The 18,418-nt window shown below is 37.5% G+C and overlaps 1 protein-coding gene across 1 annotated transcript in view; it reads left to right on the plus strand.

The window, feature by feature from the left end:
• PLXDC2 (plexin domain containing 2) overlaps window positions 1-18,418 on the plus strand; it is a 264,341-nt gene that overhangs the window by 235,310 nt on the left and 10,613 nt on the right. The window contains exons 10-13 of the mRNA XM_086466772.1: window positions 469-529; window positions 3,370-3,523; window positions 4,763-4,801; window positions 15,949-16,109. Coding sequence (XP_086322898.1) covers window positions 469-529; window positions 3,370-3,523; window positions 4,763-4,801; window positions 15,949-16,109 — 415 coding nt within the window. The remainder of the gene's footprint in view (window positions 1-468; window positions 530-3,369; window positions 3,524-4,762; window positions 4,802-15,948; window positions 16,110-18,418) is intronic.

Here is an 18,418-nt window from a genome sequence, read left to right on the forward strand (position 1 = left end):
TCACATCGTTATATGTGTATCTGGATGTCTCAGACCACCTTGCCTGATAAAAGCAGTGACTGGGAATAAATTTTCCTGGCTAAGAAGTCTGGACAGAAATAATTAAACCAATTTACATCCATATGGCTGACATCAGACTTAAAAATGCTATGGCTCAGTGAAGTCTTAAGAATAATTATCCAATGGAAGGGAGACATTCCTATTTAAAAACTATAAATAAAAAAAAAAAACTAAAATAAAACTTCATTCATTGAAACACCTTTCACTGAAGTGGACTAAATGATTGATTCATATTGCAAGTAACAGCCTCTTGAATAAAATACCACGTAAATCATATGGATTTTAAAATAAACCACATAATTTGCTTATTCTTTCTGTCATTCTCTTCTCTTCCTCTCCCTTCCTTTCTTGTTCTTGTTTTCCTCCTATTTCAATCTGGACAACTTCGATCTATTTCATCACTTAAAGATGCTCCAGTGGATTTGACCGTCACCGGCAAGATTGGGTAGACAGTGGCTGCCCTGAAGAGGTATGTGAGTAGTTTACATCCTCAGCCTGTCAGAGGCCATTTATATACTTATGGTGCTTTTGATTAAATTCTTCAGATTATAAAGCATGGTTTCAAGGCCAAAGACATGCTATATTTCTGTTTATCATTCAGTGGAAATGCTGTAAGGCATAATAAAGAAAAATAAGCCCAACAATTTCACTCCCCATTTGAGGGAATAAAATGGACACAAACTAAAAATTTTTTCTTCGAGAAAATACTTTGAATAAAAAAATAAAAATGCCAGAAAACCTGTCCCAAAACAGTGTTCCTGCAGTTTTTCTCTTGGACCTATGACTCTTGCGGAAAAAGGGAAGAAACTGTGATATTCCTCATCTCAGAAAACTCTCTACCAGAGTATTCTCAAGTAAAAAACAGATGTTGCAGTTTGCTTATGAAATCTGGCTAAATCATTTAGTATGGAAGAATTACATAGATTAATTCAAAGAGATTTAAAAAAAAAAACCAAAGCATTAAAAAAACCCAAACAATAGAAAACTACAAGGCATTTGGACTTCCTTTCACGGAGAGGCAGTGAGAGAACAAGGAGGATATCTGACTGTGGTAGTGGTGGGCTATCAAAAAGTGGCTATGGGCCTCCTCTTAAAACAGTTATTTGGGATACTCCTGGACCAGCACAGTTCATATTCACATACAAATATCTTACTTATCGTTCTTTCCCAGAGTCCTCCTTTTAGAAGTTTTTTGGGGTTTGGGGCTTGGGGTTTTTTGTTTGTTTGTTTTTCATTTGGGGATTGTGTTAATAAGAATAAATTAATTTATGACACTTTTAATCTCCTGGTGGCCATAAAAAAGCAGTTACTTTTACATTTTGGCTGAAAGGGCTAAATTCTGACGTGGGTTTCAGCAACACAGGCCTTCTGAAGCATAATGTCAAGTGAAACTGAGGGCAAATGTAGTCCCAAGCATCTAGTTAAAAAAAACAGATTCTGTTTCGTTCTCAGTAGAAGCAAAGAGAAGTAATGGTATAAAACCAATCAGATGAAAGATTTTTTTTTTTTTTTTTTACCTGTAATTGCAAAATAATGACATCCTACGTACTGCCTTGTTACATGGCCTCGAAGCTTCAGCTTTGCAGTTTGTAATCTGCTGATTTAAGAACAGAATTTCTCTGAGATTTATTGCCTGTGGAGGACAGCTTCTTCAAGAACATAGAATAAAAGTTCTGGGTGTATAGTGCACAACCTTTGTATTGCTTTAATCCAGATCATAATTAGCTAGGACTTGGTTGTGCCTGTAGATAAAGTTATCCAAAAACTGCACTCTGCAGGACAGTAGCATCCCGTTGTGCTTCTCCTTTCTTGTTTCAACACGAGTGCTCCAAGGCTTAGTGCATGATCTGAGAGGAAATTATTGGTACGCTAAGTGTATCTGAGAAGCTAATAGTTTGATTCACACAATTTCAGGCTCCGTGATTGCTGCTTTCAGGCTCTCTGGAGTTGAAGCACCGGCTTGCTTAATATCTTCCAGAATGCTGCCTGAGCTGACCACCGGAGTAATAAAGGATCAATAATTAGCACATAGAGGTTAATTTTAGATGCATTTGTTCACAAGGATGAATAATGAGGATTCTCATAATAATGTGTCCTTTTTGTAATGTAGAGTTTGAGCTAAATTTTTATTAAATTGCATCAGTGAAATTAACAGTGGTTTTCAAGCTAAAACAAGAAGAAATTTAAAGAATAATTATACTGCAGGTACTGATGCCTCTTTTTAATGTAATATATTGTTTCTGGTAAAACAAAGGACAATAAAATACCCATGCATATTAAAGAAAGACAGCACCTACTGGGTTTTGACAGCCGGATCTCAATAAAATGAACAGGCTTTGCAGGATTCCACTTCTCATTAAAATGAATGGGGACAGCAGGAGTTACAGGCAGTTCCCATATTTGCTGCTAGTTAATTGAATGTATTTTCCTGCAAAACTGTGTGATCCATAAAAGAAAATATTCATTACACCTGCAGAATTTTAAAAGTGTCCAGGAATTTAAAAGAAAACAAAAAAATAAAGAGAAAAAAGACTCGAGACTTGTATTGAAATATTTTCCCATGAAAATAAAAGTTAAATTATTATATTATGGTGAATATTATTTATGGTGTGCTAATATAATATAATCATTCATATATTATTATAGTTTCTATTTCATAGTATTTATATTTTATATAATAATTGTTATATACATATATAATACATTAACTTTTAATATTATATAGAATAAATAGGCATATAGTGAATGTGTTGCACTAAAGTGTGGAATATAAAAATTCTGTAGGCTGAATACATGCACACTTTTTACACATATATGCATATTCTTCTGTAATAACTGCATGTAAAACCTAATTAAATACTCCAGTTAACTACACATTACTTACTATGAAGAGCTACAATTTAGTTCCCACTTACCTTTTTTAACATGTGTTATGGCACCCAGACCAATGGCAGTGAGCATTCACAACAGAAGAGTGAAAATTTGTGTGATAATCTGGGATGTTAAAATGTGAGTAGGGGAAATAACATTTGACATTCAGGGATGACTTTGAAACCTTGTCATTAACAATTGAGAGTTGTAAGTTTTTCAGCTAAATGAAAACTATATGTTGCTGAATGCTATGTAGAGCAATTCAAAGGGAAAAAAAAAAAAAAAAAAAAAAAAAAAGAAAAAGCTCTTGAAATTCCTTTATTTAGGGTTTCCATTCTCATTCTTTTTATCCTGACAGCTTGTCCATGCTTAAATTTTTCATCCAGTGACAGCCTGCGCTGAGAATTAATTTTCTTTTTTTTGTTGTTGTTTCTCAAGTCAAAAGATAAAATTTGTGAGAAGAATATAGACACAACTGAAACACCTCCATACTCCACCACCACCCTTCTGCCAACCACCACAACGTTCAGAGTTTTAACAACCACCAGAGGATCCAGCACTTCCCACCTGCCAACTAGCCTACCCACAGAAGGTGAAGTGTATACACTGCATTATTTTATGATGCAAACACATCATTTACAGGTCTAAAGGAAATGTATTTCCTTTAAGTATGTGTTCATGTTGACCTTTTCTCTTTGGGGCAGTGGAAGGAGCTGGGAATTGCAGTCAAGGCAGTATCTGCTACTGCCTTTAGATTGCAACTTGCTCTCACAACCGTAATGTGCAAAGGGGAGGAGCACTGGAGGCGGGGGTGGTGCTGGGCAAGCACGGACAAGCCAAGCAAACTTCTGGAGAACTTGTGGTTACCACGAGGTTTATGTGTTCTTTTAACATCAGGCCATAGTCTAAAACCTGCTGAAATAGTAGGAGATGGCCCTGCTGAAGTTAGTGAAGAAATAGTTGCTATAGGCTTCTGAACCAAATTAACTGCGTAAGTGATGGTCTGTTAGTTCTCATCCTTGTTCCACTGGCTGCTTAAATGTTGCCTTTCTGTGGTTGAGATATCCTGCTTTCCTGCTTCTGGACAAAATTCATCTAGGTAGAAAAGCTGACTCAGATTAATCAAACAGCATCTACAAAGTAAGGAGGGGAGCTGTCTGTTGGAATCTATGTTAACACAAGTAAAGCTACCATGTACCGGCAGATTTTTAAGTGGCCTCTGACAGGAAAATTTGAGCTGAAGGCACTTCAAGGTGGGAATCTACTGATAAGAAAGGCTGGGTTTGTTTGCAGTAAGAGAATTTTAGACACTGTCAGTGGAGGTTTTGACCTGCATTAGCAGCATTATTCCCTGACATTTTGTTCATTAAAGCTCAAAACAAGAAGAGGAATATGGAAATAAATACGATTTAAAACTGGTAGACCTTTTCATGATTCTTAGAAGAGGAACTAAGTCATTGTTTTATTTTATTGTCGTATGTTGGTTCGTATAGTCCTTAATATGATAGAACGCTCAAGCTGTGTATGAACATGTATCGTAAATGAATTACTTGTAATTCATAAATCTCTGAGACAGACTCTAGTAACCTTATTTACCAGTATTTTGAATCCTCCTTTAGACTGCAACAGCCTCATAAATGTTTTTTTAGTACTAAGGAAGTAAAGCATTACTCAGTATAAGTAAGAACACCACAACCTAATTCTCATTGAGTTGAGTACCAAATCATCTTCTAATTGTGGAATTTCTTTGACATTAAAAAGTCATTCCTAAAATGACTCCTGACTTAGAAAAATGCATTTTCCTACAACTAACTTTGAATTTCCTTTGTAGATGACACCAAGATAGCTCTGCATCTAAAAGATAATGGAGGTAAGAGATGATTGTTTTGTTTATAAATAATATCAGTAGTTTGTCAAATTATACCCCACTGAACTTCATTAATCAAAATCAGACTGTAGAAATAGCTTTTACCAGACTCCCAAGGGACTTCAGCCTTCCGTGTCTGTGTGGAGGAGCAGCAGAGCAAATAAATGCAGCAATTGCTTAGCAAATTAAACATTTACAACTCTCTTTATAACTCTTTAATAAAATAGCAGGTTTAATTAACTTCTAAATATGGCCATATTAAGTAAATTTTTGGCTGTATTAATACAATTATTAAATGTATTATAATAATACAGTATTATTTAACTGTGTTAAGACATGATGCTAGTTCTACATAATATTGTGTTATAAATTCATTCATAGTAGTGAATTATTACATGAGATTTTGTTAATAATCATATCCATTTTATATCTGTGTCTCTGTACCAGCAGAGATCCTGTAGTTCTCCATGCACATTCCCCATGCAAGTTAATAAGATCACCTTGTCTTACTGATAAAGGCCTCTGTTAAATGATGCTCTGCAGGGGACTACTTTTGTCATCTTCTTAGTGGGTTCAAGGACTGAGACCTGAGGTTTGTTCCTTCTCCCTTTGAAGCTGATGAGAATTTTGCTATTAGAATAGGACTGGGTCGTTAGATGTAGGCTGCATCTGTATTCACTGTCAATGTAGAGATTGTTGAGGAGAAAGGAAAGATTTGGGTTGATTTCTGCGGGCTTCAAAATGGATGATTTGCTAGGCAAATTGAAATAAATTCTATTTCCACTGATATAAAGGGGAATATTATTGGCACTGATTGCCTCTCCTCCAGGCAGGCTGCACCAAGTTTCCCTCAGGGGCAGGGGAACCAGCAGCCAAGTGTGGCAACGGGCAGGGCACAGGGTGAGTCCAGCAGCCTAGGGGCAGCAGCTGGGGTCAGTCCTAGTCTAGTGACCATCAGCTGAGTCTGCAGTGACGAGGCAGGCCCAGGGTCAAGGCAGGAAGCCAGGTCAGCAAGGCAAGGCTGGGAGTGGTGAGGGAGCACGCCAGGCACAGCAGCTGGCAGCACAGCTCAGGCAAGGACCAAAGAAGCAGCTCCCATCAGCAGTCCCAGAGAAGGTGAGGTGATGAACCGGGTACATACAGGGAGCCCAGTCAGCATCAAAAGGAGACGGGGCCAGATAAATGTCTACAACACAGCTCCAAGGTCCATTGAAGGAGACATGGCCCATGGACAGGACTGGAGACAAGCTACCTTCAGCATAGATCCAAGGTTGGTCCAGGAGATGAGATCAGAGATGGGGCTGAATATAGGTTCACTTACAACACATCTTAGGTTTGGGATTGAGCTTGCAGGAAGTCCCCAACCCCACGAGCAGAGGTCCCAGGCGCAGTGGGTCAGGACAGCTGAGGCATGGTGGCCTCTCAGGGCCCTTGCAGAGAATTATTCTAGTTTTGAAAAACGTGATTTGCAGATGCCACTTAGCATTTTCGTCTGTTTTCCTGACATTTGTTTTTCAGCAATACTCAGCCATTTTTTTCTCCTTCCCTCAAATTAGAGATCCGCTTAGTCCACAGGAGGCAGTTGCCATCCCCTTCCTTGCCAGTCGCTCCTCTATCATTTTGCTGTCACTAACCACAGCATAGTTGGCCATATGCTGTACTGGGCATTAAATTGTCAATTTGTTGGCAGTGTGGTTATTTGACATGGCTTTGACACATACATGATCCCTTGGAATAAGGTCATGTATAAACTCAGGGTGATACTTTAAAGGATTTTACTTATGGGAACGTCCCTGAACCTTTCTTTCTCTTGTTCTTCTTGAAACCAAATTGCTTTTTATTTTATTGTGGACAGTGCTTCAGTGCTTTTAAAGATCAATAGACGATGTGAATCAGTCGGCACTTCACTCTCACATTTCATGCCTGCACTCTACATGAGGCACATTCCCGGCTGAGCTGTGCCCACACTGCCCCGTGAGCCATCACTTCATGGCAGGTGGCTGGCCTGGGACCAGACACCTCTTGGTCATAAGTGTCTCATAAACAGCTCAAAATAGTATGCTGTTCTATAAAAAATAATTCAAAAGGTGAGCTTTAGAAAACACATCCAAGTTTCTTTCAGTTTGGGAGTTGCAACAGGATTATTTTTTTCACTTACCTACTCTTTTGCCCGAGATTGGAAAAGAAAACCCCATGAAAGCAAACAAAATGTTGAATACTAGAACAAGTGAGGGATGGCTGTGCCTACTTCGTAGAGTGAGTTGGTAGGGTTTGTGCCATCACTTCTCTTAAATATAGAAAGTCCATTTCCACAGAGAAAGCTGCTGCATTTTAGGAAGACAAACCAACACCTGATGTGATTATTCATTTTCCTTGAGCAGTTCCTTTTATTCCTGAAATTTAAAAAAAAAGAAACTGACTTCAAACAACACAGAAGCAAAGCAACACACCAGGATTTCTCATTCACACAGTAAACGTAGCTTTTAATCTGAGAAGTTCTTTTTGATGAATCTTCAATTATGCATTGAATTTTGCAGTGACCCCTAGATTAGGCTCAGATAAAACCTCTGCAGCCGCAGGCATGTTCTTTGATTCTCTGTGATTTGTCAGCCTTTCATAAAGAGTAGATTATTTCAGGTCACGAATACAGGGTCTTTACTTTCTCACACTAGATCCTTTAAAAATCTAATGAAAGGGAACCTTTTATAATGGAAAACCAAAGCTATATTGGATCAATGGTGGGCTATAGCTTGATGTGTCCTTGGATGATAGCAGTCAATATCTGGTTAGGTACAACAAAAGGATTCTATAGAAGTTCTGCATCTCACCTCTGCCTGGAACTTTTGAAACCAAGTGTTATAAAGCAGCAACTAAATTTAAATTAAATTTCAGGTTGAGGTGAAACTGCTTTGACCTTTTAATTATATGAGAAAATTACTTGCAAGTTAGTGCTGTAATACACCCACAATCTTTTGTGGTGTATTTTAACATACATTTCAAATTTGCTTATTTCTATTTCTTCTGCCTCCCCTCTTTCTTCACAGACACATGATAGATGCTTAATAAATACATGCCTAAACCATTTTAAAATACCATCATGGTTTTTGTTAAAACCTAATTCTCTTTAAAATAACAAGCATTTTGTAAGTTTTAAGATACGTCCTGTACTAAAAATGTATATTTTTGTTATTAATTGCAGATTCTGTTGGGTTTTTTTCATTTTTCTTATAACAGCTGTCTAAACAGTTTAAAAGCGTAATTTTTCATAAAAATTGTGAGCAACTGGCTGTGGCTATCTAGTGATGCAGTATTTTCTTGTTGAGAACTCTTTGGTGGATGATTTAGATGATTGGCCAGCACATCTAGACATTTTATTTGACCTTTTTAGACACTTTGGTGGATGATTTGATTGCTGTGAGTCCCTCTTAGTCCTTCAGCTTTATAACTCAAAAGAAAAGTGTGTGTGTGTGTGTTGAACAGTAAGCGTCAGAGAAACTGATACACTTCTCATTCATCAAGATGTACAGAAATTACTGTTGCAAAAAGGAAAGCTATGCAAAAACCATCTATCTGAGGGAGAAAACTGTTTTATTTATTTGTGAACAGGTCCATCCCAGCATATGTAGTGCTAGGAAGTGTCTGTGTCCTGCTGCTTTCACTCTGTGGTGGCCTTTTTCAAAGATGGTCTAGATAAGAAAATTATTGATGTACAGGATTAATGTTACTGCTATATAGAGCTGAATTTGACCTTGAAAAATTAGGAAATTCGGTAAGAAATGGTCAAAATGCAGACCCAATGCTCATTGATTGAAATGGAGCCTTCCAAACAGCTTTAGAGAGGAACAGACTGCTTGACCTGATGGTCTTGTGTTTGCTTTCAGTAGGATTAAGAGGAGTCAGTGGGCTGACTGAATTGAAATTCTTGTAATCTGGTAACTTTTTGCTCTTCTGAATTTAGCAACAGTCCACTGCCTTGCCTGGCCAAACGGCATGGTACAATATGGTACAATATTGAGCTTTGTGATGGCCACTTCTTGATGCTACTAAGTATTGTAATGGCTTCCATGGCCTCAAGTGACTCCAGTTACAATGAATACCGATGACAACTGTTGTAGCATTAGGCGACATTTTAAAGGAGTAGAATGAAAGTCCTTAGCTAACATATTTAGACTACTGTCGTCCTATAAACAGAGGGATTTGATTTTAGTGCACTCTCATCCATTTACTGCACTAAGCAGTTGATCAGTCCTGGAGAGATCTAACTGAGTTGCCCTGGGTCCTACAGAGAATTGATAGCAAAGCCAGATACTGAATTTAGAACTTGTGGATTACAGTTCATAATATTCTCACTCAAAGACCACCTTTCACTCTTTACATGCAATAGGAAACCAATTTTTAAAGCATTAGTTGAGCCATGACTTTATAAATCATCATGAAGCCAAGTGTAGCAATGGCTTAACCTCAAAATGTTAACAAATGCTAAGGGAATGAACCCACAAATCAAGAAAATCACACTCCATTACTGTGAAGAAGATGAGAAGTCCAAAGCATGCTGTTCCGAAAATAGGTAGAGAGAACAGTTTTATGGAGATTCCTCTGAGCCTCTGGAGAATCCTTCCAACTGTAGATTCCCTTATTTCCTCCCACAGTCACTATATGTAGGTCGTTAAACATCTATTCAGGAATCTGAATTATGTACAGGAAAAAAGCTTAAGTTTGGAGAACCATATACCTGCCCCAAGTCTCCTGGTAGACTCACATTCCAGATTTAAGTGGAGGCCTGAAAGAGGGGGAAAATCCAGTGGCTCTACTGAGCTCACTGCAGACTGTAACCCTGTGTGCTCAGCTGTCCAAAACATTATGTCCTTTCTCTTTGCGGGAGCATCTTAACTTGAACCCCATGCAAATAGGGTGATACAGTTTCCAGGCTAGAAATGACATAAGTAATAGAGTGGAGGGCTGGAAGAGTGAACTTGGATCTGTATGTGCAGGTTAGCCCTGGACCATACAGCAATAGAGGGTTTCTGCTCTTTGGCTGCCCAAAGAGGAGAGCAAACACATGGAGAGGAGGTGTTGCCAAATGGCTTGTAGAGCTCTCTCATGTGGAAACAGCTATCAGTCACTGTACAGCTCCTGGATAAGAGGAACCAGATCAATAATGCTCCAAGGATGGCTATGGAAGAACAATTGTGTGTATAAGGATGGTCGAATGAGATTAACATAGGTACAGTAGTGTATTGGACAGATAGCAAGGATAGTAGTTGGGAGAGATGAGTTTGACTTGTCAGATTCGGCTGATTTGCCCAAAGTCAGAATGTTCCAGCACTGTCACTGGCAGACAGTTATTACCCTGAAATAAATCTTGGAGAGGAGAGAGATGCAAATTGCTTGATTCCTTGCTTAATGACTTTAAAAAAGACTAGTATATATATATTATCATAGATTTCTGATACATCAAATATCATCTATGCTAAGCAGTACATGCCTTTGTTTGTATATCAAATTTATGTAACTAGCAAAAGTGGTAACCAGCACTCAACCAAGATGTAGAAATGGCCAGCTAAGAAATCGGCTTTCAGTATTTCTCACTTTCCCCCACAGCTCAGGACTTCAGACTGAGATATTCTTTACAGAGTAAATTACAAAACTTGCAGTCTCTGATGGCATCACTGTGAACAATATAAAAAAAAATTGTATTGTGTTGTCCCAGCATGTTTTACCTAAATGTTGCATTCTTTAAGGATCGTCAAGTTCCTGTGATTCTACAATAATTTTATTGTAATAATAATATGTAATCATATCTGACTTTCCTAAGCTTGTATTTGAAGGATAGTGGTTTTTATGTAAGAACAATAAGATACTAATTTTGCATTAGTATTAATAGTATGGCACAATCCACTTTAATCAATAAATGTATTTTTATAAGGCTGGACATGCTACAGCTTCAAAATCATGACCAATACCAAAATAGTCATCACCTAACATGTATGTTGGGGAAAGCAAGGGAAGTTCCACAGTTAACAAGTAAGCTATTACAAAATGGCATGTTTGCCTGGAGGCTCTGAAAATATTATCACAGAATCTGTTTCTGTTATGATTAATCTATGTAGTGCATACTCATAAGTAATAAAAGAGTACATAAGTCTCTACTGTAGATGAGGGTACACCTGAACCTATACATTTTTCCAGTCTACTTCATCTGTAGGAGCTCTTTTCCTGCACTTGTATTCACACCTGTTTTGCCATAAAACTAAGATCATGCCAGAATCACAGTCAACTTAATAAACCACTATTTCTGTGTCAATAGTGCTGCACAGATGCTCTCATACCCATGTGATAGTTTCATATTCATCTGACCAATCAGCTAAAAAAATCATGGGTTTTGATGAACATTAAGAATTCGTCCAACTGCTGCTATGTGACCTAACAGCAAACACTCATTTCATCGTAAAGCATTCCTATATGAAATTGCAGCATTCATTCTCTATCTCTTTGTGACAAATTCAGGGGTTTGTCATGAAAATTTATTGTTCTGGTAAAAAGAGGGGAGAAAAGAACAAAGCTCAGTACAGAGTTACCATCTTTAGGCTGATTGCTGCTCTTTAGATCATCTATATCCCTGGCTTTGCTAGTCAAGTCAGGACAGTCAAATGAAGTATTGCATTTTGTCCCTTAAAGGTGCATGTACATCTAAGAAGAGCTTTTTACCACCAGATCAAAATGCAAGAGTAAAAATGAATGACATGGCTTTTGGAGGGAACAAGCAAAGCTCTATTTTCCAAGTCCATACAATGAAATTCTACTTTTTTTATCTGTCATTTGCCCTTGGTTCCATGTCACCTTATACATAGCAAAGTTTCTAACCAGGAGGTTCCAGAAGTTCACCTATTTTTCCTCCATTTTACCATAAAACATTTTTGTATCTCTGCCCTCACAGACAGAGATATGAACCTCTGGTAAGTAAACTCTTTTCAGTCTCATATCATGAGAGGTGTACATATATGTATCACAATTTGTTTTCTCATATATGAAACTATCACAATAGGAACTTTGTCTAAACCTTAAGTTAGATAATAGAAAACAATGTTTCATTATTTTACAGACTCCAATGGTTAATATGCAATAGTGAGAAGAAGAATGCTGAGAAAGTACTCACAATGTGTTTAGAAACACTCCATTGAGCAGTCCCAGTTTGTACACACCTTTGCTTCTGTTAAAGTCAGCATCACAGGCCCCATGGTCCAGGACAAGTTCTTCATTCATGATAATTCTTTGAGGTTTTTTGGTTTTCCTATAGTAATATAAAATCAAAGGTGATAGAGTCTTTATGCGTTTATAATGCAAACAATGAGGATTTTATTGTGTTTTCACCCTTATTTTTTAAATAACGTTCCAGCAGGAGAACTTATTTCATGTTTGTATTGTGTGGCTTTATGTTTGGGAAAAAAAGTTGCTTGCTGTTTCTGTCCTGTCATTCAGCTCCTAATGAGAAACAGACTAACCTGGGAGATGTTAACATGCTCCTTCTACTTAAAAGCTTTATGCATGTAAGAATTTGGGAAGGAGTTATAAATACAGAGCATATTGTATGTAACAATTAGTTTTTTGAGCACAAGAAGAAGAAAGTTTGGGAAAAGTTCCACTGAGAGCGCTTTTTTTGGGTTTAGCCTTGCCTGGAACAGCAGATGTGCTGTGATAATAGGATTTCTGCACCCAAAAAATTTTCCGAGTCGTCTTTTTCATCTTTTTCCCTTGGTGGCTTTTTAAAAGAGCTGTCAGTTGATTTTGCAGCACAGAGTATTTTCAAAGTTGACAGCACTGTTTATTGTCTCTGTGCAAAGAGAGTGAAATCAATTTCTCTTGAGTATTTGAGCCCTGGGGTCAGTGAACTGGATTTCAGTTATGGAAATTACAAGTTACTTACACTTGCTATCATTTAAGAAAAGCTGTTCTTGCGTTTCATTATTTTTTGCATTTCCCATTCTGATCACTGCACTGATGTCCATGCGATGCTCCACCCTAGACTAGTGGAAATCTGGGCAGGCAGTTGTCACCTATGTTGTTTGGAAGAGACAGTGCTCTCGTTTACAAAGCTGGATGCTAAACACTGAGAAAATATCAGATCAGAGGGGATTAATTTGATAGCCTGATAGCCTTTACAGAGTGGTTAGGGCATTTGCTGAAGTCCAGCATTTTTTAATATGCAGAATGTGATATTCTGCCTTCAACTATAACATAGTAGCAATACGAATTGCTCATTTAGTGCAAATTGGCCTGAAAATGGGTGCAAGTGACAAAGCAGATACACCAGTGTGGCATTGAAGGGAAGCATCGAAGAGTATGAAGCTGTCAAAAAGACAATTATGAGACAGACAAACTATGTATCCTCTGCTCCTTCTGGGGAGCAGTTACTTCTCAGTAGGGTGACTCACAGAACTGCTTATCACTGTGAATTAATAGGCCAAGCCACAGCATGTACAATAAAGCAAGCCTTTCCTGATGGCCTTTCAATTGCTTAATTTGCATTTGTTTGGCAATTTGAAATATATGTGCAAGTACTAAATATTGTTAAAGTGCATGAACAGAAATTAAGACTGGAGCTTGTATACATTCATCTACTCTCAGCTGAAAGTGAATAGCTATTTAATAAATTACTAATGGCTGTGTCAGGTAAAAGACTCTGCTGCCTGAAAGTTAGAGGAACCTTTTTTAGGGCCGCCTTTCTTTCCTGTGTCCTCCATGAATCTTGCATCCTTTGCTACATAATGCTGCAACTACCAGGAAGTGTTTTAAGTGCCCTTTGGGTGGGAATACATTTGAAAATAGATCTTCCACATTATAGGCAGTATCTCCTGTCTTTCACTGCAATGTAAAAGATGTCCTGGAAATTTTCACAGTAGGTACTGTGTTAAAAAAAAAAAAAAAAAAAAAAAAATTAAACAAGGTTGACACTACTTTTCTTTTTTCAAAGCTCCTATACATCTGTGTGAACTAAGATTTAAGAAAGCTAAGTAAACATCTTTGTAGGATTTAGTCAGGGAGAGGCCCAGTTCTTGGATCCTGTCATGGCTAAGCTCAAACTTGTTGTCCACAGTCAGCACAATTGAAAACTGAAGTTCCTATGTGAACAGGTACTCATGAACTTCTCAGTAAAAAGAAAATTGCCTTCAGGATTAGGCAATACCTGAGTGGGAGTGCATGCTTACAATTTTTTTATTAGATTAATTAATGCTTCCCACATCCTAGTTTAGTCTCTCAAATTATTGAGTTCTTTTTCTTTATCCTCTGATTCTCCTTACTCCACAAGCTGCCTCACTGACAAAAAAGATAAATGAGCAGAGCAACACTGAGGAATGGGAAAGAGCAGAGAAGCACCACAGGATTTCAGCTATCCTGACTCCAGATTGAGGAAATATGGACAAAAGCAGGGGAAATATACATGGATCCCTTCACTTCCCCCAAAGATCCACTTCCATGTCGTAGTTAGAAATACATCTTGGCGAAGATAATGGATCTTCATTTTCCTTTTCTCCCTGTTGTCGCAATGATGCTGTGCAATCTGCTGGGTGATGAGCCATGCAGGCCTTCCTTGATCTGTTGAGAAAAGTGCTGCCATACATGGATACACGAGCCATTACACTGAAATCCATTCCTGTTTTCTTTTATTGCCCCTCTTACAAGGCATTGAACACTACCTAGATCAATAGACCTTTCTTCTATTATTTTCCAATTCTCTTTTTTAATATTAGCATGGAGTGCTCTACTCACAATCTGATGAACGGTAAAAGACCATGTACAGCTAGTGTTGTTGTTACTATTAATAATAATAACAGCAACTTGTTTGGAGTGGTACGCCTAACTCAATAGCTGTTTTCCAAGAACAAATAAAAGGGACAGTCCCTGACCTCACAGACCATGGCACTCAAAGACAACCAAACAAATAGTTCAGGGGGATGGCACAACAAAAGGATGACTGCAGAGATCAAGAATATTCATTATTGTCAGCTTGGCAAACAAGCATGGTGAGAGGAAATTTAAAAGTGGAATTGAAAGAAAATTTCTCATAAGCAAGACCAGAGAGAGGTGGTGTATGAGTAAGGCTTGGAGGTGATTTGAGGGACTGCCAGAAAGGCAGAAAGCAGTCGGAATGTTAGGAGAATGAGTAAGTTTGTGAAGGCAAATGACCAGTGCTCATATGGTGTTTCTTAAGCCTAGAGCTTCTGAATCGCTCTTTTGCCTGCGGTGGTGGGTGGAACAGCACTTCTCCTTTTATGCAAGAAGATGCTGAATAACCATTGCTTATCACCATGTTTGTACTTGCTGTGATGTTCCAGGTTGTCCAAAGTAGAAATCACACCCAAGCACAAGCAGTTCTGCAGATGTTGGCAAATTTATTGAGACTTTTTCCACAAAGGTTACAGTGTTGTTAAAAGACTTTCAGACATTTACTTGAAAGCACTGCTGACAAGTTGTTCACATGGCAGAGACAGCCCCCTTTTCTCCTGACTGGAGCATAGCATGAGTGGCCTCTGGGTATCAAGTTTAGTAAATGGATGGTCTTCTGCAATACTTTGGTATGATGAGTGTTCCATTCAGACCAAGATTAGAAAATTTCAGGGTCATTTAGCATCCATCTGTTACACTTTTGGCTGTCTGATTCAGTTGCAAATGGTGGTTCAAAACCCCTCTCGAAGCTAATGAATCAGGCTTTCAGAATGTGTTTATTAACTAGACCTCACAAGGGTTTGTGGCATGTCTCAACTTGAACCTTTAAAAAAAAATACAACATTCAAAATGTATTCAATTTATACTTCTTGTCTGTAAGACAACTGTGATAGTTTTATGAGAAAATCAAAGCAGAATTCATTATGGAGGTAATTAGAAACTTTTAAATATCCAGACTGCATTCAATAGAAAGTATATTAATTTTGTTTATTAGCCTAGATTTAGTAAAACATTTGGAAATGTCTGTTTATTATGATTATGAGAGTATTCAGTTGTGGGAAAGAGACATCTAATATCTTTTTCCAACTTGGGCTGTGGAAAACAAGGAACATGTAACACAGAAAAAGCAAATGCTCAATTGCCACCTCTGAAATGGAGTGGATAAGACACAAGTTACTGTGCTAATAAGTGTGTCATTTGTGCAGCTTCCACAGACGACAGTGCGGCGGCAAAGAAAAGTGGAACGCTTCATGCCGGCTTAATTGTCGGGATTCTAGTCCTGGTCCTCATTGTGGCCGCAGCCATCCTCGTGACCGTCTATATGTATCATCATCCAACGTCAGCAGCTAGTCTCTTCTTTATAGAGGTAAGACAGAATTAACCTGTGTCACTAGCCCTGTCACTTCGCTTGGATAATTGGGGTCTCCAGAATAGAACTTTCTTAACTAAATCTAGAAAGTATTCTTGTGTTTGTAGTGTAAGCTTTGAAGAAATGGACCACTCCTAGCAGGTGATGCTGTTTTGCCTCTCAGCTGCTTCTTTACCATTGCTATTGCTTTGTTCATTTTTTACACAGAAAATATATCTAGAAGATGTATCTCAGATACCACTCTACCTCTCTTTTCTACCCATCATTTTCCTCACGGTAGCATTTTTCCATTAGCTTTCGTGTGCACTGGCATTTTATTTTGGGACATATATTTTGTCTATTATTTTCCTGGGGAAAAATGAAATATATGCATTCTTAATTGTCCAGAAGAGCTGAGTTAATGTAAGTTTTTAGCTGGAAACCTGTGTTAACTGTTCCATACATTCGTTTGTAGAAATCTTTTAACACTTTGCCTCAGAGTGCAGGAAAGACTCTTTTCACCTAATTTTAACATTTAAATCTAATATCATCTCCCTTTACTCTTTTTATTAATGTAGAGAGAAAAACACTCTTTTAGACCATGATTCACTTGACCTATTTGAGAAATGTCCTTTAGGATTAGATATATTACCATTTTTCTGTCTCAAATATAGATATCTACCTTAGGTGCAGGCATCTACACTGCAGATACTGACATTTAGTCAGCTTAGCTCAACTGTACATGACAATATGAGAAAGAAGCGTTTTCCGTAGGTTTAGATTCTACAAAAAACTATGAATACCTACACCTACTTGTGCTTTTTTCAACTCTGCAATCCTCTACCTTATGATAAGTATAAAGTTGCTAAACACTGACTGTTCATAACCCCCACTTGTAGTACTCCCTTACTTTTAAGAGCTTGGACACTTTTTAATGGGCAATAATGAAGATGCAGAACCACTAGAAGTGTCATTAGGGATGTGTCAGGAATTGCTTAGGTAGAAGCATGGACCAGGAAGATACAGACATTCATATATGATTCATCTTTAAAATCATGTTATAATAAATATACTGCTTAGATGCAATAGCAGTGACAGAAATCAAAATGAATTATTTATCAGTATTCCAGGCTCAAGACGTGTAACTGTGTTAACCATCGGGGAACAGCATCCACGTAATAAAATCAGTAGTTTTCTTTCATGTCCATGCAACATTTCAAGCCAGTTCTCTGTTGATGTAAACTAACAAAACTCCGCTCAAGTCCTTGTACAAAAGGGAAGGATTTGTCCCTTTCTTTTTTTCAGATTGAATTGCTATTCTTTCACTCCAGTAAAAACAAGTTTCTTTTCTATTATGATGTTACTGAAAAGGCTAAGTAAACGGCCACACCATTTTTTAAGGAGTGAAGAATACCAAATTAAAACACACATTTATTTATTTATTTTTGTTCTCAGTGTAGTAATGGCATGTTAATTTATTTCGTTCATTGATGTCATACTCATCATGCAAACAGTGGTGCCTTAATCAGTTTTGTTAAACCTGTTCCACTGAATATAGTCTTGAGGTGGCATAATCAATCTATGCAGTAAAAGCTAAAATGTCTTCAAGCAATGTAGGCTTTTAGAAAAAATAGCAAAATATAATCTTTCTGTTTAACATAATGAGAAATAATTGAATAAGGACAGGAGGAAGTAAATCAATCAAAATCAAATTTATGCAAAACATGGTATAAACTGTATCTTCTTTTGGTTATTAGGAGAGTTGTGATACTTATGAAGAATCAACCATTTAGCAAGAACTATAAAAAGTTCTAGCTATGAAGGGGTGGCCTTTCCCTGTGACTGATAAAACCACTGATGCAGTGGTAAAACCACAAGGAGTGAGAAAGGGATTACTCTGTATTTCAGAACATTTCCACAAATTCGAAAACTTGTTCGTATCGTAAGCATAGAAGAACAGAATAAAGTAATCACTATGGAAATGAAATTGCTTTTAAGAAGTTTAATCATTTCATTTCCAAAAGAAAAAAATAGTTTGACCAATTCAAGAAATAAAGAGTAGAATATATTACTCTTATATTCATCTGATCTGTAGGATATACATGTTTCCGAAACAGAGGAGAATGTACCTTCTCAGACTTGTATTTTGAAACTCAAGTACAAAAAACTAATGAGGCATAACTGGTATAAATAGGTAACTCTTACAAAAAAGCAATCCTTATTCTTTGTGTGCAACTGAAAAATATTTGAGTAAGCTGCTACAGATAAAATTGTGCCCCATGTACCACAGCAGACAAGCTACATTATTTATGGGAAATGAATGAAAT

This window comes from Leptosomus discolor, chromosome 6 (assembly GCF_034619465.1).
Source record: "Leptosomus discolor isolate bLepDis1 chromosome 6, bLepDis1.hap2, whole genome shotgun sequence".
NCBI lineage: Eukaryota > Metazoa > Chordata > Aves > Leptosomiformes > Leptosomidae > Leptosomus > Leptosomus discolor.